Source organism: Euphorbia lathyris, chromosome 1 (genome assembly GCF_963576675.1).
Source record: "Euphorbia lathyris chromosome 1, ddEupLath1.1, whole genome shotgun sequence".
In the NCBI taxonomy this organism is placed as follows: Eukaryota; Viridiplantae; Streptophyta; class Magnoliopsida; order Malpighiales; family Euphorbiaceae; genus Euphorbia; species Euphorbia lathyris.
The window spans coordinates 45,005,562-45,028,509 of NC_088910.1; the positions used below are offsets into that span (position 1 = coordinate 45,005,562).

At 35.1% G+C, this 22,948-nt stretch overlaps 1 protein-coding gene across 5 annotated transcripts in view; it reads left to right on the plus strand.

The window, feature by feature from the left end:
* Positions 1–22,948, plus strand: part of LOC136230656 (serine/threonine-protein kinase ATM) — a 56,790-nt gene that overhangs the window by 11,978 nt on the left and 21,864 nt on the right. For 4 of the 5 annotated variants that reach the window (XM_066019828.1, XM_066019803.1, XM_066019820.1 and 1 more), the window contains 28 exons: positions 22–93; positions 520–675; positions 778–867; positions 945–1,138; positions 3,066–3,672; positions 3,756–3,827; positions 3,972–4,130; positions 4,858–4,983; positions 5,322–5,449; positions 6,702–6,858; positions 6,968–7,014; positions 7,095–7,158; positions 7,429–7,503; positions 7,643–7,762; positions 7,843–8,034; positions 8,893–9,014; positions 9,105–9,174; positions 9,266–9,393; positions 11,630–11,771; positions 11,856–11,996; positions 12,481–12,579; positions 12,698–12,744; positions 12,961–13,153; positions 13,264–13,485; positions 14,450–14,521; positions 16,393–16,462; positions 16,678–16,795; positions 16,918–17,041. In XM_066019828.1, the coding sequence (XP_065875900.1) occupies positions 22–93; positions 520–675; positions 778–867; positions 945–1,138; positions 3,066–3,672; positions 3,756–3,827; positions 3,972–4,130; positions 4,858–4,983; positions 5,322–5,449; positions 6,702–6,858; positions 6,968–7,014; positions 7,095–7,158; positions 7,429–7,503; positions 7,643–7,762; positions 7,843–8,034; positions 8,893–9,014; positions 9,105–9,174; positions 9,266–9,393; positions 11,630–11,771; positions 11,856–11,996; positions 12,481–12,579; positions 12,698–12,744; positions 12,961–13,153; positions 13,264–13,485; positions 14,450–14,521; positions 16,393–16,462; positions 16,678–16,795; positions 16,918–17,041 (3,807 nt within the window). The remainder of the gene's footprint in view (positions 1–21; positions 94–519; positions 676–777; positions 868–944; positions 1,139–3,065; positions 3,673–3,755; positions 3,828–3,971; positions 4,131–4,857; positions 4,984–5,321; positions 5,450–6,701; positions 6,859–6,967; positions 7,015–7,094; positions 7,159–7,428; positions 7,504–7,642; positions 7,763–7,842; positions 8,035–8,892; positions 9,015–9,104; positions 9,175–9,265; positions 9,394–11,629; positions 11,772–11,855; positions 11,997–12,480; positions 12,580–12,697; positions 12,745–12,960; positions 13,154–13,263; positions 13,486–14,449; positions 14,522–16,392; positions 16,463–16,677; positions 16,796–16,917; positions 17,042–22,948) is intronic. The other variant, XM_066019810.1, reaches the window with a different exon arrangement.

Below are 22,948 nucleotides of genomic sequence, written 5' to 3' on the forward strand. Positions count from 1 at the left end.
CCAGTTCTCTTGTCTGTGCAGGGTGACCTTCGGGACTCTTTGCATCTAAGAAAGAATCTCTTAACAACAGTTTTGGGCTATCTAAGCTGGAAGGTCTGTCTTATAGAAACTTCTTAAACTATAGAACATTATTCATGCATGTCTTGTGCTTAGGATCAGGCGTTATGTTGAAGTTTGGATTTCTTTGGTACTGTTTCGGTAATAAGCAGAGTTGGTTCTGCTGTACTGTTGTCAAACTGAATGGCAGTAAGAATTGCCATGCTTTTTATGGTGGGCAATGGTTCCCAAGGTTTCCAGAGGGACCCAAATTCACATCTGGAAATAGAGTGTTAAAATTTCTTACATGAAGTGTTACTTTTTATTTTTTGATTTTGTGTACTTAGCTTAGTTGCAATCATATTGTTTCGGCTTGCGCCAAAAAAGTCTTTTACGAATCTGCAATTGTTACATTATTACTTGGCATTGGTTTTTATGTCTGAGCTTGAGCAATTTATCATTTAAGTGTCCTTTAATTTGTAGGAATCTTTCATTTTGAATGAAGATATGGTCGTATTATTACCAGCAGCTGTTTATTCACTTTGCACTGGCTGTGCACCTTCTGCTCACCATTACAGAGGTCTCCTCCTTTCAAACTCTTTAATAGCTAATATTGAGGCTTCAGATGGTTGTGTCAAGGTAACTGTTGATGTTGGATGTTTGTTATTTACAATTGACTCTTGGACCTCATGCATGTATATTTATTCTTGTTGGATATTGATATCTGTTCATTTCAATTAGACAGATGAAAATGAGCATGAAAGGCTTTCTGAGCTATTTGATTGCTCTGTGGAGGTTCTTGCAAAAATTGATTTGGGTTCTCGAGTTGAGGTGCTGGAGCCTTTTCAATGTGTTTTTCCTTTTACTTTCTTCTTTTTGTTTTCACTTATTATTTGTTGGATTATCAGACTGCTTCAGACCAAGGCAATCAAAATGTACGTCTTCCTCGGCAATTAAGGGACCCATTGCTACATGAAATGGAGACCCTAATTCTTGGGGCTCTAGAGGATAATCAGATTGAAAAGAGGCCTCTATCAGATGCCTTGTTTAAGTGTGCACTATTGTTTAATTTTGTACATGGCTCATTGGTAGCAACCGCAAGGTTTGTAATTTATGTGGAAACCACGCCTTGGTATTCAAAGAAGTTGTTTCTACTTGTCATAGAATGTTTGTTACATACTTGTCTTGTTTGTAGCAGGCATTGGTCCTACAGTGTATGAAAAATAATCTGCATATAGTGAATGTTTTCTTTTAATTACATGGAAGCCTTTTTCTTTTCTTTTTTTCTCTTGGAATACTTGTGCCTTTACTCTAAAATCTTCCACTTCAGACATGGTTGACTTTACTAAGCTTGTGCTGCTTCTGTGATGCATACTTTTAATTTTTTTTTTAATGTTTTTTTTGGGATAACATATTTAAGGCTTAATGTTTGACCTGTAATTCTATGACAGTGCGCATGGTATGCAATTGAAGATTCTTTTTTTTCTTTTATTCTTGAGCACTCGGTTATTTGTCAAGAACATATGATAGAGAGTCTTCACATGATAGACCAATCTTAACCCCTTCAGCTCATGGGCCTAAGATTTGGAATGTCTATCCTAGGAGGTCCAAGGGCTTTGAGGGAAAAGAGACGTGAGCTGAAAGACTTAGGTTTTAATGTGGGAGTTAATTAGGCGGCATGTGTTTGGCAGGGGTGAGGTAGAGGATGATTTTCTTCTTTTCGGCTTGTAGCTTTTACTTCCAGAGTGGGAACTTTCCTTGGGAATATCTGGTTTGTTATCCTTTCTACTATCAATAAAACTTTCCTTCATCTAATCTTTGTATCTGTTTATTCTTTCTTCTATTATTTGTTGTTCTCTACTGTTTTGTTGAGATTTTAAGTTTAAGGCAGGGTTTTTACGGAACTTTGCCTTAACCAAAGGCAATTTCCTTAATGAAATGCAAGTGCTATTAAGTCTTTTATTTCATATCCATATATACCTTTGTAGAACCAGAACTTTTTTCTCTATTAACCCCCCTTCTCTTGTTATATTTATACTCTTTTGATACCCTTTTTTTGTCCTTTTTTTTTTTATTATTATTATTATAGATGTAGTCTTAGGAGCGGCCTCTTGCCAAATAAATTGGCAGGGGAAGGCTTGCCCCCAGTACACCCTTGTGGTGGGATCCCTCCCCGGACCCTCGCTCAGCGGGGACGCGTAGTGCGACCGGGCCGCCCTTTTTTTTTTATTATAGATGTAGAAATAGAGTGGCAAAGGGATGTAGTGGTGAGGGGTAGGGGAAGACCTAAGCAAACTTGGAGGAGGGTGATCGAGAGTGATATGAGTTTATTGGGAATTGAGGAAAATATGGTAGTGGATAGGACGGAGTGGAGGGAGCGAATCTGTGTCGCTGACACGACTTGATTTTCACGGTTTTATATGATGGTTCATGTTAGCCGACCCCGAATCATTTCGGGACTAAGGCTTTGTTGTTGTTGTTGTTGTATAGATGTAGAAATAGGTTAGCTGGGGAAATAGAATGCTAACCTAACTCTAAGCGAATGAAAAAAATTTGATAACATGATATCTATTTTATTTTATGGAATTTCCATTTTCTGTCTATTAAACTATATAGATTCTCAACGAAACAGTAGAGAATAACAAATAATAGAAGAAAGAATAAAATGATATAGACATTAGATGAAGGAAAGGTTTATTGATAGTAGTGGAAATGCTTAAAGGAAAGCAGTGACACGAAGATGACCAAACCAGATGTTCCCATGGATTGCTCCCTCTTTCAAAGCTAAAAGCTATGAGCCAAAAAGGAGAAAGTCATTCTCTACCTCACCTCTGACAAATACACGCCATATAACAAACTTCCTAAACTTTGTGCCACAGTAAAACTAACTCTGCCAGTTCACATCTCTTTTCCCTCAATGCCCTGGACCTCCTAGAATAGAGTGGTCTATCATGCGAAGACTCTCTATCAACATATGATTTACTCCTTACGTGCATCTCTTTTCTCAGATTCTCTTACTTCATTTTCAGGAAGACAAAGGAGACTTCGTCATTTCTCTCCAAAATAGGCCAGAATCTATTAGAATTGTTAAACCATGCTGTTAATATTGTTCAAGAAAATGGCAGTGACTTCCATTGTCTTGGTTGTTTGGGCTCTATCTCTGACTGTAATTTGAAGAACTCCCTTTTAGCTTCATTTAGAAGCCTTCTGTATTGCTCTGTATTTGTCAAAAGGGAAGGCAAAGATGCTCTGGATGCTGTATTTTGTAGTGCTGTAACTCAATCAATGCAAGAACTCTTCCAGGCACTTGTTAAACTGTATGAACAATTTTCTGAATGTGCAAAAAATTCTCATTCTGAACCAATGCAGTCCGATTCGCCTGATGCTTCTTTACTAATATCAAGCTCAAAAGGTAGCAGTACAAGCAGGATTTTGGATATGGAGTTGGATGTGATTGAGGATGTAAAAGATGTGCACATTTTCACTTTTGGTGTCAAAACTACTGCTGGTATATCTTTTTCTACAGTGAAATGGAAGATGGAAATGGTATCACTTATGTCAAGTTTTTTCTCAGTTTTAGATTCTGTTACTTGGGACATTCTTTTTGAACTATTGAGAAGAGAATGTGAGACAAAGGTATATTACATAATTTTAACATTTAATTTTATTCTTCCTGAAGTTTGCATTCTAATGTTTCTGTTGGCTTCTGTATTTATAAGGTGCATGAGAATGTTCTTTGCTACCTTTGTCAACATCCACACTGGTTATCTGCTACAAAGATTATAGACTTGGTAATAATCATTGATGTTTACCAGTGTTTAAACATAAGAGGTCCTTGAAGCATTAGTCTGCCCTTCTTTTGTCATTTCGAGATTATTCTCATTTTCTTTTTCGTGTTGTTTTCTTTTTCCTTTATTATTTTGAAAAATTTGCAGGTTCAGATGATGAATGACATGATTGAGATGCGAGGGAGTGCTAAACTTGATTGTACTAGTATACTGGTTGCCACCCAATGGTTATTGCGAGCGCTATTGTCCCCAGATGTTTCACGAAGGAATACCAACCAAATTTTGAGTGCAAGTGAATATGATCCGGTATTCTCAATATCTGTCAACTTTTTTGTAGTCATTGAGTGTGCTTCATCATGGTAATCGGTTCCCTTACGGCTTATTGAGAATAATTTGTAACTCAGCTCGTTTCCCACAGGGAATGACATTAGCTTAAAAATTGTGTTTCCTTATACAGTATATGTTTCATATGAGTTCATATCTCTGTTGCAAGCATTTTTGTTCTAAATACTAGGATTTTGTTTTTGGTTCTGTATGATCAAATGTGAATTCATGCCTTTTGGATCACCAGCTAATAAATGGGATTGGATGCTTATCTGGCTTTCTATCCGTTAGATTGCTTTGTTAATCTCTAAAGTTGGTGCTTAAGTTGTCATGGAACTTTGATTTTGGTCTTATAACTTCGATTTCATCTACAAAGCAATCACTCAACTACATTTTGGATGAAGTTTTAATTTGAAAATATCAAGTGAAGAGAAATCTTATGTGGCATGTAGTCATGCATCTGGAGGCTGCTATGTTGGATTTTGGTTTTTTTTTTTCATTGAATTACCTATAAATCCACCATAACCGAATGCATTGGGGATAAAATAGAAGTTCTTGATACAAGTTTGAATGAGCAACTTGAATATCAGTTTGAGCAACTAAAGGTGTAATTTACATCTGTTCTACCCCACAAGTCTACTGAGTTATGTACGTTTTGTTCCCGTCAATCTTATCCTAAAATTTATAATTGTATTATTCATATTTGCAGAGTTATATGCATCTCAGAGATCTGGTTATCAAGGTTGCTGAATTCGGTCTTCTTGACTGGATGGGACGTGTTAAGCTAATTGGTTGCATTTGTGATTTTGTCTTGCTCAATCCTCAAGTTGGTCAGGTGATTACCGAGACAGAAATAAATTACGAATAGCCCATTTATGCGAAGCATGGTGAAGGGAATGAATTGCCAAAGTAGAAAATCTGCCACGATTGTAGTTCTGCTGTTTTTGTTGCTGTTGACTCATAGGCAGGAATTTGTATGATGAGGACATTGCGGGGTTGTAGCATGATGCAAGAATATGCATTTATGTGTCAAAAGCCATTATTTTCCATGTCTTCATTGTTTTTGGTCTGCAAATTCTGAGACTGCTCAGTTTTTGCAGTTGATAATTCTTCACCGTTTCCTTCTTTCATTTTTATTGATTTCACATGATTGTTTGGTGCATTTTCTTACAGACAATGATAGAAAAGTTGTTCTTCCTGCTTCAAGATCCTGATTACCGGGTCCGATTTTCCCTAGCTCAGCGTATTGGTGTTCTTTTTGAAACATGGGATGGCCATGAAGACCTATTTCAAGATATTTGGTGGGTCTCTTTTAACTGCTCATATTGTGGATCAGCTTCATGTAGTAATATGGTTGCTTCTATCCAAATATCAAATATGTGTTCATTCTTTTTTTTTTTTTTTTTTTGAGCAAAGGATATTCTGATTGGAAGGAAATAAAGGAAATTATCATATCAAGATCTGTTTCAAAAAACTGCACGAGAACCATCATTTAAGAATCATACTGTAGAGAAAAAACATACATAAGATGAGTTAAACCTATGGTTGTTTGTTTTTAACTAACTTTACTATACTTTTGCTTACAATCACCATTGGATGATAGGGGTGGTTTTTGTCCAATGATGCGTATGCAAAGTAAAAAAGAAGTGGAGAAAAATGAAAGTGACAGTAGAATGCACCTTATGCTGAAATTTTTCTTGTATACATGTTAAATATTATGAATAAAATAATTTTGTTTCACCTGTTAGTTGTTGTGCAACATATGGTGCTGTTTGTCAAGAAACCAAATAACCAAAAGTTAAAGTTGATTGGAAAAGCCCAACAATTGCTTTTGTGTATTGTCTCTAACATACCTCTGCACTCAAATGATCCTTGGATTTGAAGTGTGTGCAACACAAGTCCATTCTATCACGTGTTGAAATTCCATCATCACGTGTTGAAATTCCATTTATTAAATGGAGTTGCCATGATTTGAACCCTCGACCATTGTCTAAAAGGCCCTAACACCATGTCAAGAAACCAATTTGTCCAAAAACTTAAGCTGATAGATATGGCTCAATAATAGCTCTATACGTTATCTTTGACACTTTTCAAGTGCAATTTATTGGATTTTTCAAATTATACAGAAAAAATAAGAATAGGTCAAAAACTTAAGAATTCTTACTTTGAGACTTGATTGACAATGTGCGTATTTGGTACGTTTGAATTCTTTCCTAATTTAACTAGAAGTTATATCATAGTCATTTCCATCATCTTGAACCATAATATTTGCTTGAAATTTGATTTGTAAAGTAAATGTTTGTCCATTTCAATTTCACTAAATTTTCATATGTTAATGAATGGAGAAATATAATATATATAAGATGTCGCCTTTCTGTTTGCTGCAAGTGGATATTGTTTCTTCATTTCTTTTTTCTTATAATGTAATACTTTTCATATCCTGAACACATTTTATCTATATAAGCTGGAATATTATTTATGGGTACTGTCAGTTACAATCACCATTCTTCCGTCTCGGTATTAACGCAGTTACATTTTTACCTGTTTTTTCAGTTTGAACTTTGGCCTAAAACTTGTTTTTCACTCGAAAGGAAAAGTTGTTACTGCAAAAGAGGTCCTTACAGCTGGACCTCAGCCGCTGCCAAGAACAGAAACTACTATTATTACTCTAATGCATGTTGCTTTACATAGTGAGAAAGTAGAGTTAGAGGTACTTATAGTGCTCTGTTGGTTTATTTTGTGCGACTGATTTTAATTATTGGCCTAATGCGTATGGAAATTAGTGTGCATTTTATTTTATTGTAATGTGGCACATGCAGGCTGTTTTCATGATATGTGTAATTGCTGCTATTGACCCTTGTCACAGGTAAAACATGCTTCGGTCCTGTTTAACCTGCAATTTGAAATAAGCATTTTAGTTATTAGCTAATCTACTTTGTGATTTAGGGAGTTGGTCAATGCAGTGCTCGATAATCTTTCAAGTCAGCTTCAGTATGCTACTAGGTTCAAGGTTGTGATCACATGTCTCTTTTAAATGCCTTTTTTACTTTAAGAATATGGGATGGTTAAATGGTTTGCTATTCATAGTACTTCAAATTTCATGGGATATCAAATGTCTTCTAAAGTATATATTATCTTTATCTTGATATGCTATGAAGAAAATTGCTATTTTAGTTTTTCAACCTAAATCAACTGTATCATTGAGCGCTATTACATTATATCCAATGGATGCTTGCTTTTCTGCTGTAGTTTAACTTGAACTTTTAATTTTTGGATACAGTACTTGGAGGAACTCATTGGCACAATTCTCTTTTGCTGGGTCACCTGTGGTGTTAGCTTAGTTGCACTAGTTGAGGTAATCTACTTTCATGACCAGTGAGCCCTCTACATTTTTATAATAGTATGTGAACTATGTATCCACTTTCCTGATATGATAAATGAAGTTAGTGCTGCGATTATTTCTTCATTTTATCTTTTTATTTATTCTTTTGCAGATAAGGCAACTTCTTGTTCCAGATTCTGAGCCTAGCTATTTCATGCAATACTGTTGCCACTGGCTTCTTCCAGCTTTAGTTTTGTGTGGAGACAAGTCTAATCTAAATTGGATGGCAAAGGTTTAGGAAACAAAAAAATATTTGTATTTGCTTACTTGTAATTTATTATCTTTTACGACCTAACATATTCCTGCATGCAGATTTCTTGTCAACCTCTGGCTGCTCTTGTGAAAAATCATTTTGTGCCTATATTTTCAGTTTGTATGGCATTGCATTGCAGTAAAAGTAAGAGAACTGGTAGGGATGAGGGAGCTCTGGTGCTTCAGAGTTCAATTCTGCATTTGGCTGAGATATCTGAGAATGAAAGGGACCAACTCATTAAAAAACACATGGTATGTTCTTTCATTTGAAATATAAAGACTGCAGTCTCAGTTTAACCAAAAGTACCTACTTTTAAGTGCTAAAGGCTAGTGGTCTTAAGAGCCCTCTTTACATCTGCTTTTAAGGTGTATCTGTGTCTGCTAAAACAATGTTTCCCATGAAATTAAATTTGAGTCTGGCAGGGTATGTACCAAATCTTGTAGTGTCTCTGTGACTTAACTTCTCAATTTATTCTCTCTAATAATGTACATTACAAGTTTTATGAAATGCTCTGCTAGTTATTTTGAAGGAACACTTGTGTTCTATTCCTTTTTTCCCTTTTTTTTGTGCATGACAAGATTTTTTTTTTTTAACACCAACACTCTTCTGAGCTGGTGAAGCTATATATGCATATTTAAGATTTTTCTATTTCCAGAAATTAGGAGCCGTATTACTGAACTGTATGAATGGGTACATATATGATGAATCACATTTGGAACTGCATATAGCTTATCATGGAAAGAATTGAAACCTCGATGCAGAGCAAAGAAAACTTGTCATAAAAAGCTTGCCTTTTTCTTTATGATTATAGCCATAATTTCTGTTATCATAATTGTGACTCTTTTGTAGTTAAAATTATGCTGTTTTGAGACATTAGTTATAGTCTTTAGAAGCTCTTTTCACATTTCACTATTACATTTGATATATTGAGGTTCCAGTTGTGAACTTTCTTATTATCTTTCTAGAAATTCTTGTTTGTTCTTATTTGATTCATAATGTGTGGAGAGATGATCTGTATTCAGTACTAGTTTATTCTTGCTTTTCTGAGTGGACTAAATTGCTTCTCCTTGTATTTGAATGTAATTCTTCTATTCTCTATGTATATGTAGGTGTCGATTGTGAGCCACATTCTGTCCCTTACTTCTTGTTCATCTGATTCTGCAGTCCCTCTCTTTTCAAGAGATGTGGTAGCACGTGCTGTTCAGACAGTTGTTGATGGATTCTTGGAAATGTACTGTGCATTCGTATTGCTCTTTGACTTGTTATATTCTTCTTTCTGAATTAATTTTGTGAATACAATGTTGGTTCTCATTGAATGTAGGGATAACTATCCCTCAAGCGTTGTTGTTCTTGACAAGATCAACATTTTTCGGCCAGACAGAGTTTTCATGGTGATAATATGATTCTATGTACTAAATTTTTATAATTTGATATTGCTCAAATATCCCTTTGATTTCTTGTTCGTTTCATGCAATCATGCAGTTTCTGATGGAAATGCATTATAAAATAGCAGCAGCAGTTCATCACAGGCATAGATGTCATAAGTTGGCTGGGATTGAGGTGCTTATAGATATTCTTGGACATAGAGCTGCTGTTTCAAGCACTTGCAAGTATGTTTTTGTAGGATTGAGTTATTAGTAAAATATATATCAAGTTGATGAACCTATACATTTATTTCTCATGTTGCGAAAACAATGTGCAAGAAGATACAATTTTTCTGTTCTATTTTCCATGGCTTTTAATCAAGTTTTAGAAGATTAAGAAAATAATTCTGTATCTAGTGAAAAATACTAAAATTCTTTTCTTTTTTATTGATGGGTTGCTCATGTTTGGCTGCAGATGTTCTTTTTTCTAGAAAAATAATTATTTTTTATAAGGTATAGTGGCATAGGGTATCCAAACAGCTTTCTCATTGTTGCAGTTTTATCTTAAAATCTTTTGGTTTAATAATTATTTTATAATTTTTATAGTTAGTTGCTACTAGTTCAATACAACATTTGCGGTAGATTTGTAGGGTGTTTATAATGTTGAATTAATTTGTTGATTATTATGCATAATAAAGAGTGTATTAAAAAGATCAGAAAATAACTGATTTTTATAAAAGAAAAATTGTGTATAATTTGAGATAGACCAAAATGGCAAAGTGGTCTATCAATTCGGGATGGAGGAAGTACTTGCAACAAAATATTTTAAGAAATTGATAGCCTTGATTACCAAATATAAGGAAAAAACTTGTCAAAACTGTAACTAACTTTAGTACTTGGATTAATTGCTACCAATATTTAAATCAGGATGAAGTTGCAAAAACGACATGAATAGGTGTAGATATTTCATAATTAATATTTCATTTTAGTCACTCTGTATATTATGCGGTCATAGTTGTTAAAGGCGCGCCTTACACAAGGCTCAAGGTAGTGAGCCTTAATTTCCCTAGGCGAGGCAGAGTTTAAAAGGCTCTGCCTTTTTCACCTCGCCTGGACTTCGGAGGTTCTCATCAAGGTGCGCGTCAGTAACATTTAGTGTTATGATCTAATCTAAGTAAAAGTGTAAAACAAAACAAGAATATGAAGAGGAATAGGAAATTGGAGATGAAATATTAATCTTGAGGAGGATTTTGATGATGATTATAGTTTTTTTTTTAGTTCTTTTTGATTGACAATGAATGCTTATTAGTTTATTAGCATTAGTTAGGTACTTAGGTTAAGCATATGTGTCTATGAATTTAACTTGGTGTTGTTGACATTTAATATTATGTTTTTATGTGGTTATAATTATGCTTTAACTAGTAATAGAGTATTGGTGATATTAGTATCAAATATTGATATGTAGATTTTGTATATATATATATATTTTTCTGTGCCTCATGTTCATCAGGCACGCGCCTTGCGCCTAGGCTCTATGACCCCTTAGCGCCTTAGTGTGCCTTGCGTCTTTAACAACTATGAGTGCAGTCCACTTATTCTATGTAAGAAAAGATAGGAAGTCTCTGGTTGTAAAAATGTTGGGGTCCTTGTTTTTAGTAGTAGCTTTGCTATATGCGTATTAATTCTATTCTTTCTGCCCCTATTTTTCTATCTTTTATAATTTTTAATCAAGAACCAATTAGATGCTCTGGCCGTGGTATCCATTTCAAAAATGTCTACCACTATGAGTTTTTTTATTAAATAAAATATGTTTTTTGTTCTGCAGAATTTGTGTTCTTTTTCGATCTTCCTTTCTCCTCTCCACTGTTACTATGTTCGATTTGCTTTTCTTGTGTTCTATTCTGGTTAGCAGTCTTGAAGATTTATGGTTGGCCATTGTGGCTCTCCTCTTATATTCTTCTTCTATTTCCTTTGCATCAATTCTTTTTCGACTTTCTACCTCATACCTCTTGTTTAAAAAGGATGCCTCTCTTATGACAGGGTACATTTTGCTTTCTTTGTTAATCTCAATCTCTTAATTAGTATCGAGCTTTCTGAAAAAATAATAGAAGCCTCGAAATTATTTGTAGAAGTTGCATATGTTCAATGAGTTATCATTCAGTTTATTGTTTGGCTACAGCATCCTTTATCAGAAGCTAGCGTTCCACCATGATAATAGATAGATATTATAGAAGCATTATTCTCTATAGATGTTTCTTGCTCTCCTCATCTTTGCATTCTCCCTCTCTCCCTCTCTCCCGTATGTTGCTTTCTCTATTTGTTTGTTTCTGTGCTGTTTTGCAGTTTACTTCTATGGGTGATCCGTTTCAGTTTTATTGTTTGAAAATATCTTACTACTATTGAGATTTTTGCAGAAGCTAAATCTGTTTAATCATATGATGAGAAATCTGTTTTGACACATGTTATCTCTGTAATTGCGTAGCTACATTCTGAATTTGGTTGGCCAATTCATTGGTTATCAAGCCTTACAAGATCAATGTTGTCGGATAATTTCCGCATTACTCAGTATATTAAAAAATAACCAATCCAGAGAAGGTGTCAGAGTTCTGGGTGAGCAACTCCAGGTATATAGATGTTTAGACAGCACCTTCAATTATCCCAGCTTATTTTCTGTAGTTTCTCCATTCATTGTCTATGTTCTTGTGTAGTTTTTGGTATCAAAGTTGGTAGCATGTTGCATTCCTTCTGAAAGCACAGGGGCTGCTTCTGGCACTAGATCATCTCAAGTCCTGCCTTTGCTTCTCCAGCTGACTGTGAATTCAGATCCATCTCTTCATGGTTATGTTAGGGTAGGCATCCATGACTTTTTAATTTAGAAGGCTAAATTGATTCTGTGCTTAGAAACACTTCATGTTTTATATGATAATATTTTGTAAATTTCCTTTCCTAGGAATACACAGCTTTTGTTCTATGTTTATTCTTTAGAATGTCTACAGTCTTTTTTTTCCCCTTTTGTTAGAGATAATAATAATAATAAAAGCCATTCTTGAGCCTTACCTATCGGCTTAAGCTTTTAAGTCAATTGATTCCTTGACATGGTATTAGACCCTCTTAGACCAGGTCGATGGTTTAAATCCAGGCCACTCAAATTATTGGTGGAATTTCGAAACATGGTAGGATGGGTCTGTGTTGTACACCCTTCAAGCCTAAGGGGCATGTGCATGCAGGGGTGTGTAAGAGATTATAAGAGAAGCTATTCTTTGGGCCTTACCTATCAGCTTAAGCTTTTAGGTCAGTTGGTTCCTTGACAAAATTTATAATGCTCTTTGGCAGGAGTTGGAACCTTTCCCAGAGATAGATTTGTTTGGTGACTTACGAGAGTTCCATCATGAGTTATGCCAAGCCTACTCTCCAAGGGATCACTTATTGAAGGTCTGCTGTCATCTAAATATACATCTTTTACTTGATTGTTGCTATATGTGTTTGTTTCTTAGTCTTTCGGCTTTTCTTACTCAAACTTTACCCTTTCACCATATACTTCCAATTTCAGTTTGTGAAGAGATCTTGCTTCCTTCCACCAAGGTTACTTCTGTGCAGGTTTTTCTGTCTTTCACAGTTCAAATTGGAAATTATGAATACTACTTTGAGCAGTGAATTTCAAATTGTCCGGTTTAATTTAGTTTTGATTGTAGAAATTTTGTTATTATACAATTGATCACTTCTTCTTCTGAGTATGTTCTTAGATGACATCCTTGTTATGCTAATTTTAGTTGGGCATTTTAAATCTGCCTGAGACGCTGAATTCTCTTGCAGTATCCAGGCTTTACATAAGAAGTTGCTCATGGCGGAAAATTTTTGGAAGCAAAGGAATACAGAAAACGTTGTGGAAGAGATAGATTGGCATTGCGACCCAGAAATTACAGAGGCTGTCTGGACACTTGTTCGCATGTGTGGATCTGATGATGCAAATAGTATTAGACCATTGGTTTCTGATTTTGTTTCCAGGGTATATGTTTCTTTAGATGTCTTGCCTTTACAACTCCAATTTTTTCAGTCAAAAAAGAGAAAACAAAATGTTTTTCTATATCATGTTGATTTTTATGATTTTAATTGTAGGTTGGTATTGGGGACCCGTACTGTGTTGTCTTCCATTTTTCTGGACACGCTACTCGTATTAATATTTGTGGACCCATAGCTTCAGGCAGCCCTGCTGAAATCAATATTAACTTGGATGCTATTGTACCTGAAGAACTACTGATTACACTTGTAAAACTTTTGAAGAAATATCTAATGGACGACTCAGTTAGAATAGTTGATTTGACATCTCAGGCTCTTCGGGTGAGTCTAAATAAGACATTAATGACTTTGCTTCTTGAATTTGTTTATTCAGATTTTTAAATACTATTTTTGGTTGCTATCTTGAGAGTGAGCACTTGACCATTTTCTTGGTTATTTTATCTGGATTTTTGTTATTGTGTCTTAATAATTTATTTGTGGTGGGTAGTACCTGCTACAAATTTATCTAATACAGCGGAAACTAGTGTATAAGTATTTTTGGATCATAATGCTAAAGCCATACAAATTGAGAGTGAAGTTTTGACATTTCTACCTCAATGATCAGTCAACTGCAAAATACAGAGGAATGGAATTGTGCTTTTTCACATATAACTAGGGCTAGCTGTGGTTTCTCATATATCTGTATATACTTTGTGAATTAGAAATTCTGAACGTTAAAGTTGTGTAACACACATGGATTATTGTTTGGTGTTGTTTTTGGGGTTTGTTTACTTTGTTGTCGCAGTCAGTAGTTACCAGGTAGCACTAACTAATGGTTAGGGACACGGTTACCAGTCAGTGGAAACTAGTGTATACGTATTTTTGGATCATAATCCTAAAGCTAGTGTGTGCAATTTTATACCGCTTGTTGGTATTGGAGTTTAGGTTTTAATGAAGTTGAACCAAATTGACACTCCATCTTGGATACAGTTCATTTTCTCAAATGTTCATATAAGATGATGTAAAAATGCAGTAAATCTTATCAGGTGTCAAACCTGCCTGTTCTTATTATGTAGGTTGTGTTTAATGATGTTTTTTCTGTTCATTGTTATTCATCTTTGGCTGAATCCCCCATCTGGCCTTTTTCCCCCTTCCAATACTGTTTTGTACAACTGTGCATATAGATTGTTTTTGTGTGTGTATGCTCCAATTTTTCTGCAAGGAATCTTATTATGAAAAATGAATAATGTGAAAAGCAGTCATCAAGTATTTGAAAGAAAGTGAAATTCTCATCTATATAAAACAGGGGTTACTTTCAACTGAAAGGGGACATAGAGCTCTAGCATCTTTTGATTTTTATGAAAGCTCTCTTATTGAGGTAAGCATTTTTCTGGCTTTAATAATATGATAACATTTTGTATCACAATTTGGTTCTTTATTTAATGTATACAGTAATATAGAAGACCTCCATCATCAATTCAAGACAGAAACAAGGAATTCTTGTTCTGGGCTGTTGGCCTTCTATTATAATAGTATTTACTGCTTTTGTATTATTGTATTATGGTGATGTTGACTCCAGACTGAATTTTCTAAAGATAGTTTCAGGTTGATGTAGGATTGAATGTGAATTAAAGTTTATGATGGATTCAGATTGTTCTTGAAGCATACATGGTAGGAATACTTTTGGATAACTAGGATTTTGAGGCTGTTTATAGTTTCTGAGCATCAATATGGAAGATGTTTTTACCCTTGACAGTGACTTGGAGGCAATTTAGGGCCTCTTTTGATTAGCTGTTTGGGGTTACCTGTTAGCTGGAAAAATTATGAATATTCCGTAAAAATTTGTTAGCAGTTGCTATTTATATGTTGTGTAACGCATAAAAATACTTTTTATTTTTTTATTTTAAATAATATCTTATGTATCAATATACACATATTTTATTTAAACATATTATCATATTTAGTTTTATTTATTATAAATAATTCATCAACTTTATCTAATATTTTTTAAAATTATAAAATTATAAAATTTTGTTCAAGGGGAAAGATATTTAAGAAAGAATACTTTTTCTTTTTCTATTTTCTTTTGCATTTAATTGTTTTTGAAAGGATAAATATGATTTAATAAAAAAATTGATGTCAAATCAATTTTCAATTGATGTTGAATTAGCTTCCATTGGGTACCCTTATAGCTATTAGCTCCAGGTTTATGTAGCTCACTGAACTCCTTCCGGTAAATGTTCGGTACTATTACTAAAACAACTGAATTGAACACTCATTAAGAGTTATCCGGTATAGTGTAAATTAATTGGGATTTAATATCTGAACTAGGTTTAAACTCACTCGCTAAGCTGAAAATAGGTAAATTTTAGAGTTGGTCCTACAACTCGGCAGGCGCAATAATTAGTAGTCTTTCAGTTTTCATTTGAAGTACTCATAGTCGAGAAGCACAATTTCTGATATATAAGGCCTTAGATGCATAACTTGGACTTTAAATAATACTAGGCCGAGTGTCATTTAAATTCCTTTTATCCTTACACAACTTAAACTGCAGCTACATACTTGGAACCTTCTTTTGCTGTTTGATATTTAAGATTATGTATTAAGACACAGACAAATTATAATTGCTGTGTTCCTCGTGCGTGGTAAAGCTCTAGACCTCTTAGATGAACAACTAATTGTCTTTATGGATGTTCATAAATGATTCTTTCTGAGCTCTCACCAATCTCAATAGTATTCCTGATAATCATTTTTTGAAAATTAGTCTTCAATTTTACAGTTATGTTTTGAGCACTATCTTCACTGCATCATAGTTTTTTTTTTTTTTTTTTTTTTTGAGAGAATGTTGCACTGACTTTCAGATTAGAATAATTTGCTTGCAATAGGATGAACCAATTTGAATCTAAAAAATCTTGCTGGAGTTGGGAGAAATTTAAGGTATACACAGTTAACCAACTGATCTTAATTGAGATTGCATCAGTTTCATTTATGGTGTAGATGATTTTCAGTTGTAATCCATGAGTAACATGCTCTTTCTGCAATTTCAGTGCTGGCAATTTCTTCATTTTTTACCGAGCAGAATGTCTGCTAGCAGTTGTATTCTGATTTGACATATTATATTCTGCAGTAAATACAAATTGGTTACACAAGCAGACACACAAAACCCTTTTCCCCTTTTACCTTAAGAAAAACATTTATACCAAGCTAGAAAGGATAAAGGCATGATTTCTTATATAACCTATCTTGTAGATTCACTCCAAGGGTGTCAATGTTGAGCTTGTGGAAAAGTTCCTTTTGGATCTGGAAAGGAGGTTTAGAGGTAAACTGATTCTAATGCTCTGGATTGTAGATGTTATTTCCTGAATTTTGAACCTGGTTCCTTGTATGTTTTTAGATAGGGAATGCTTTTCTATTGGTGTTTCATTGTAGGTCTCTATATATTATTAGAAGTCTACTGTTATTCTCTGAATTTATGTATATTCTCTGTACTATTAGCCTATGAAATAAACATTGATATCTTAAAGTTTTTATCAGCTGAAGCAATTTCATTGGAGGAGTCTTCGGTATGGGAAACAACTAATAAAACCTTTCAGATGTGGATCTGTCCTCTTGTTTATTCACTGATTGGCTACAGCAATGATGTCATTCTGAGGTACTACACTTACATGTTTGATTATGGTTTTTAAAGTTATTAGATTTAGGTTTTCTAAGAAGTATCATACCTTGCTCATAATTCCTATTTATTGAACTAACTTATTTGGCTTGCTCTTGTAGGCTATTTCAGGACATTGTGTTGTTGAAAGCTGAAGTAGCTGAGCTTCTACTGCCGAGTGTTGTTGTAGATCTAGCTAGAGGGAAGAATATGGATATTGATCTTCAAAAATTGATCTCTATGCAGGTAAAATTCTCTTGGTCCTATCTCTAATAATGTTGAACTTTTATTTCACGTGGTTTACTGCTTGATTTCTAAACATACATAGCGAACATTTTTTGTGTGTTCTATTTCATCCATTTGCTCCCTTTTACTTCTTCTATTTATTTATTTATTATTGTTGCATTTTATAAATTAGCTCAATAACACACTTCGTAAATGATTTGATGTGTGCTATAAAATGCTCTGGTTCTTTATTTTTTTAAGGAGGGGTAGGAAAAAAGTGATCAGGGGCTTGCTATATGCTTTTGGACTGTAGTGGGTTGTTTTGTAGTCAAACCATGGCAAAATTAGAACCTGACAACTGCTATTGACTATTGACTAATGTATTCACACGGTAACATAACACTCCCCATTTAAGGCTTTAGTGAAGATATCTCCAAACTGATGTTTGGCTGTAGAAATGATGTTCTCTTCTAACTTCTCATGAACAAAATGGTAGTCTTCTTCAATATGATTTGTACGTTCATGGAACACAAGGTTAGAAGCAAAAGCAATCGATTTTGATTACATGGACCTTAATGACCATGTAGTATTTGGTCATTCACCGTTAGATCTAGGCTTATTAGAATCCTAAAGCATCTTAAGGCTTGGATTTAATAAGCCTAGATCTAACGGTGAATGACCAAATTCATTTGGTCATTAATGTCCATGTGAACATTGCTGTTGAAGTAATATGAAGAGCTACTTGATTATCACACCATAACTTTGCTGGAGCAGTGATCTTGAAACCAAGTTCGGACAAGAGATGACGAATCCACATAATTCCAGATTGAGACATTGCTTGATAATAAGATTCTGCACTAGAGTGAGGTACAACATGTTGCTTCTTGCCCTTCCAAGAAACTAAATTTCCTCCAACAAAGACATAGTAACTAGTAGTGGATCTCCTATCATCCCTGTCTTCTGTCCAGTCTGCATCAAAGAAACATTTGATTTGTGTATTATGACCATGATTCTTGTAAAGTATTCCTTAAAAAGGGACTACTGGTCAAGAGAGTATTGCAAGGAGTCTCACCTTGTAAGATGGAGGAGGGCATACGATTTATCAGAAAACATGCAATCAAGATAGCAACCGCCCAAAAGTGTTTTGGAACATGTGTCTAGAACAAAAGAGCTGTAGCGATTTCAAGTAGATGGTGATTCTTTCGTTTAGCTACACCGTCTTAAGATGGTGTATCAACACAGAAAGATTGGTGAAGGATACCATTCTGGAGCATAAAAGTTTGAAAAGGTCGCGAGAAGTATTGTTTCGCATTGTCACTCCGTAGGATATGAAACGAAACATTAAATTGAGTTTTAATTCAGAACGATTTTTCATTAAATATAACCAAGTAGTTCAGGAATAATCATCCACAAATGTTTCAAAATATATGAAACCAAATTTAGACGTAACCCAAACATCGGAATGAACTAATTCAAATCGAAAACTAGACCTTTGATTGACTCGTGGAGAGGAAGACAAGCGATGATGTTTTGCAAACTGACAAGACTCACAATCTAAACTAGACAGACTTCAACAAAGGTAGAGATGGATACCCTAATCCACAATGCTCATAAAAAGGGTGGATGTACTAGAGTAGGGAATAGGTTTTCTAAGAGTAGTATCGAATATGTAGACCTCCTGATTAAGAGAACGAGTAAGTTTACTTGCATAGATCAAATTGAATGCAAAACTATGCACATTAAGGACAGATGAAAAAGAAAGTGAAGGCGTTGGGTTAATAGTGCCAAAACCAATAACAGACTCATTTTGAAGATGAAGAGAGAAGGCACATATTGGAGTCACATGACTCGGCAATGGCGGTGATAAACGAAGGAGAACGCTTTGAAGCTAATGTTTCTTGATACTTGGCATATTCTTCTGCATTAAGAGTGTATGTTAGACCATATGAGGAGGATGTAGCATCAATATGAGCAAATTGATTCCTTTGGGACTTGTTTTATAGTTTCTAACAGGTTAGCTTAGTATGATCAGACTCGTGACAATAATAACACACAACAGTTCTACCTCCCTCCTCCGAGCTCTAGTATCTCGAGTAATACCTTTAGGCGGACCCTTATTGGAGCGGTCAGACCCATACAAGATCACGAAAGGGCTCATGATAATAATAACACACAATAGTTCTGCCTCACTCCTCTGAGCTTTTAGTGTCTCGAGTAATACCATTAGGCGGACCCTTATTGGAGTGGTTAGACCCATTCTTGTGACGGCAAGATCACGAAAGGTGGGAACAACAGGAGGAGCTGAAATAACAAACTCACTTCGCAGAACATGAGTAAGAGCCTCTTGAGAACCAGGAATGTCAGCAACAGAAAGAAAATGAGAAGTAATCCCTCAAATTCTGGGCCTAGTCTACGTAAAATTTGAGAAAAACATTTGTTCCCGTTGAGTTTATAGCATTTTTATATCAGTACTTAAGGGTTAAGTTGCATATAGTAGGTCTGAACTGGTTGAATCTGTTGCTCAGTGGTAGACTTATAGACTTCATATATGCGTGAGACATACCCCTACCAGTATTAATATTGCAAGTAATCCATGAGTTCCTTGACATACTCAGTGTTGGATCATACCAACAATGATGGTATCGATAGAATTCTTAATTTAAATTAACAAACGAGCATCGTCCTCCATCCGATCTCATCATCTATATTTGAATAATCAGTCAATTATGCTGCGAAGATAAATCTTAGCAGTTTTGGACCAATCCACATAATTTGAGCCAGTCAATTTGTGTTCGGTGGTCTTAGGAGACACCGGAATAATACTAGTAACCACGGTATCTTTCTTATCCATAATGACTTAAAATAATCAACCAAAAAACACAAAAGAGATAATAGAGGCAGAAATTCAGCAGCCACAAACAGAAGCAGTGGCAGAATAAACATGGCACAAAAGAAACTGACCTCCACCGAAATAGTTACCGGAAGCATAAACAAAGTAGACAGAGAGGCAGAAAATGAATGGTTGGAACCCTAGGTCTAAAAAAGAGAAGAGAGAAACTAAAAATCTGCATACTGCGGCAGCTCTGATACCATGTAAACAAAGAATGAGAGTTTGTTGCCATGTCGGTGAAGATGAGGTTAAGAAGAAACTCTAGAAATCGGTGAAGATGTTGCCATGTCAAATTCCTTCTACAAATTGGGTCTTGTACAATTGCTGGAAATTCTCCTCTGATTGAACGAAACATGAAGAGAAAACATAAAATGGGAGGTTAACCCTCTCTATATTTGGGAACAAATTCTTCTAAACAGTACAGGAAGAGGAAAAGTTAGTAGCTTTCTCTTACAATTTGGAATCCTTCTTTCATTTTGATTTTTCTTTTTCAATTTCTCCTAATCCTTGGATTTAGTTAACATACTAGTGTCGGACACTCCGTGCGGACACAGACACACCGGGACACGCCAAATAAGTGGCCCCTTTTTTTAATATGGTAAAACATATGGGCCACAAAAAGAAATCAAAATCTAAAAGTTAAAACCCTGACACATAGTCTTCGATTGAGATAGCCAAACAGAAAACTCAAATAAGCCAGCACCAACCCTTTTGATTTCACTTCGATTTAGGGAAAGACAAATCTAAAACCCTTACCAGCCACGGCATTCGACAATGATTTACCTGTGGGTTTCGATTCAAACCAATTCTACAATGACTTATGGATGTTATTTATGATTTACGTATTTATATAACTTTTAAATTTTTCATTACAAACCTTATATATAATTTGGCGGCACAAGTATCCGTGTTGGTGCTTCCTAGAAAATAACTAATATTAAGACTAAGTATGTATGAAAGCAAAAGAGCTAATACTAATATAATCATGAAAATGTATATACTCTTTTTACATTGTCTAGATATGGATAAGTATATTATGAAATTAGGAAAGTCATTGTAATGAGACATACGGATTGTATTTCCTGTTTTAATCCTAAACAGAGTAATGCGACATAAGGATTGTATTTCCTAGTTAATCTAATCAGAGTCGGTTTAGGAGTGTTAACCTAAAACCGAATCTGTTTAGGATTAAAACAGCAGCCGCCTATGCTGTTCGGCCAGCACTGCTTTAGGTTATTGTTTAGGACTGCGTTTCCTAGTTAGACTCCTAGTTAGACACGTACAGCTTCCACTATATATATGTGCATATATGCAACATAATTGATAAGTGAAATTCAGAGAATTTTTAAACCTTTCACATTGCATATCAATCGTGGTATGATTATATATATAAATAAATACGTGTCCCTGCCGTACCCATATCTCAATTATTTTTGAAAATGCCATTTCCTATTCCCGTACCGGTCGAGTATCCGTGTCGGGGCTTCCTAGAATATAACTAATATTAAGACTAAATATGCATGAAAACAAAAGAGCTAATACTAATATGATCATGAAAATGCATATACTCTTTTTACATTGTCTAGATATGGATAACTATATAATGAAATTAGAGAAGTCATTGCATATCAATTGTGGTGGTATGATTATAATTATCAGGTTAGTTAAATTTGGACAGTTTTTTTTTTTTTTCAATTTTTAATTATAAATATTTTACATATATATATATTATCTTTATTACTTTGATTAACTTAAATCTGAAGCTAATTTGAATGGCTGGAGCGTTATTAATTGGCTATAATTCCACATGTATATTGATAAAGAATTTATTATTTTTAAATCTGATATACATTGTTTAAAAATTTAGTGCAACAACAACAACAACAACAAAGCTTTAGTCCCGAAATGATTCGGGATCGGCTAACATGAACCATCGTATAAAACCGTGAAATCAAGTCGTGTCAGCGACACAAATTCGATCCCTCCACTCCGTCCTATCCGCTACCATATTTTCCTCAATTCCCAGTAAACTCATATCACTCTCGATCACCCTCCTCCAAGTTTGCTTAGGTCTTCCCCTACCCCTCACCACTACATCCCTTTGCCACTCTTCGGTTCTCCTAACCGGCGCATCAAGCGCTCTACGTCTCACATGGCCAAACCACCTTAGTCGGTTCTCTCATTTTATTCTCAATAGATGTGACCCCTACTTTTGTCCTAATTATTTCATTACTCACCCGATCCTTTCTCGTATGACCACACATCCATCTCAACATACGCATCTCCGCCACCGACATCTTATGGATGTGGCAGTGTTTCACTTCCCAACACTCCGTACCATACAACAATGCTGGTCTAATTGCCGTCCGATAGAATTTTCCCTTCAATCTATTAGGCATGCCGGGGTCACAAAGGAAACCCGTAGCACTCTTCCACTTCGACCAACCAGCTTTAATCCTATGAGCAACATCTCCATCTACTTCTCCATCCGTTTGGATAATAGATCCTAAATACCGGAAGCAATCCGAGGCCTGAACAACTCTCCCATCTAGGGTGATTGTCCCTGCCTCCCTACTCCTATGGCCGCTAAACTTACACTCCAAATATTCTGTCTTACTTCGGCTCAACTTAAAGCCTCTAGATTCTAGAGTTTGTCTCCATAGTTCCGACTTCCTCTTCCCTCATTCTTTCGTCTCATCAACCAACACAATATCATCTACAAACAGCATGCACCATGGTATACCATCTTGAAGTGAACTTGTTAGTTCATCCATAACGATGGCAAAAAGAAATGGGCTTAGTGCGGAACCTTGATGCACTCCAATCGTAATAGGAAACTCTTCAGTCTTCCCAACACTAGTGCGTACACTCGTGCATGCTCCCTCATACATGTCCTTTATGATGTCAATATATTTCCGCGAAATGCCTTTTCTTATCAAGGCCCACCAAAGTACTTCCCTTGGTACCTTATCATATGCTTTCTCCAAGTCAATGAAAACCATATGCAAGTCTTTCTTCTTATTTCGATAGTGCTCCAT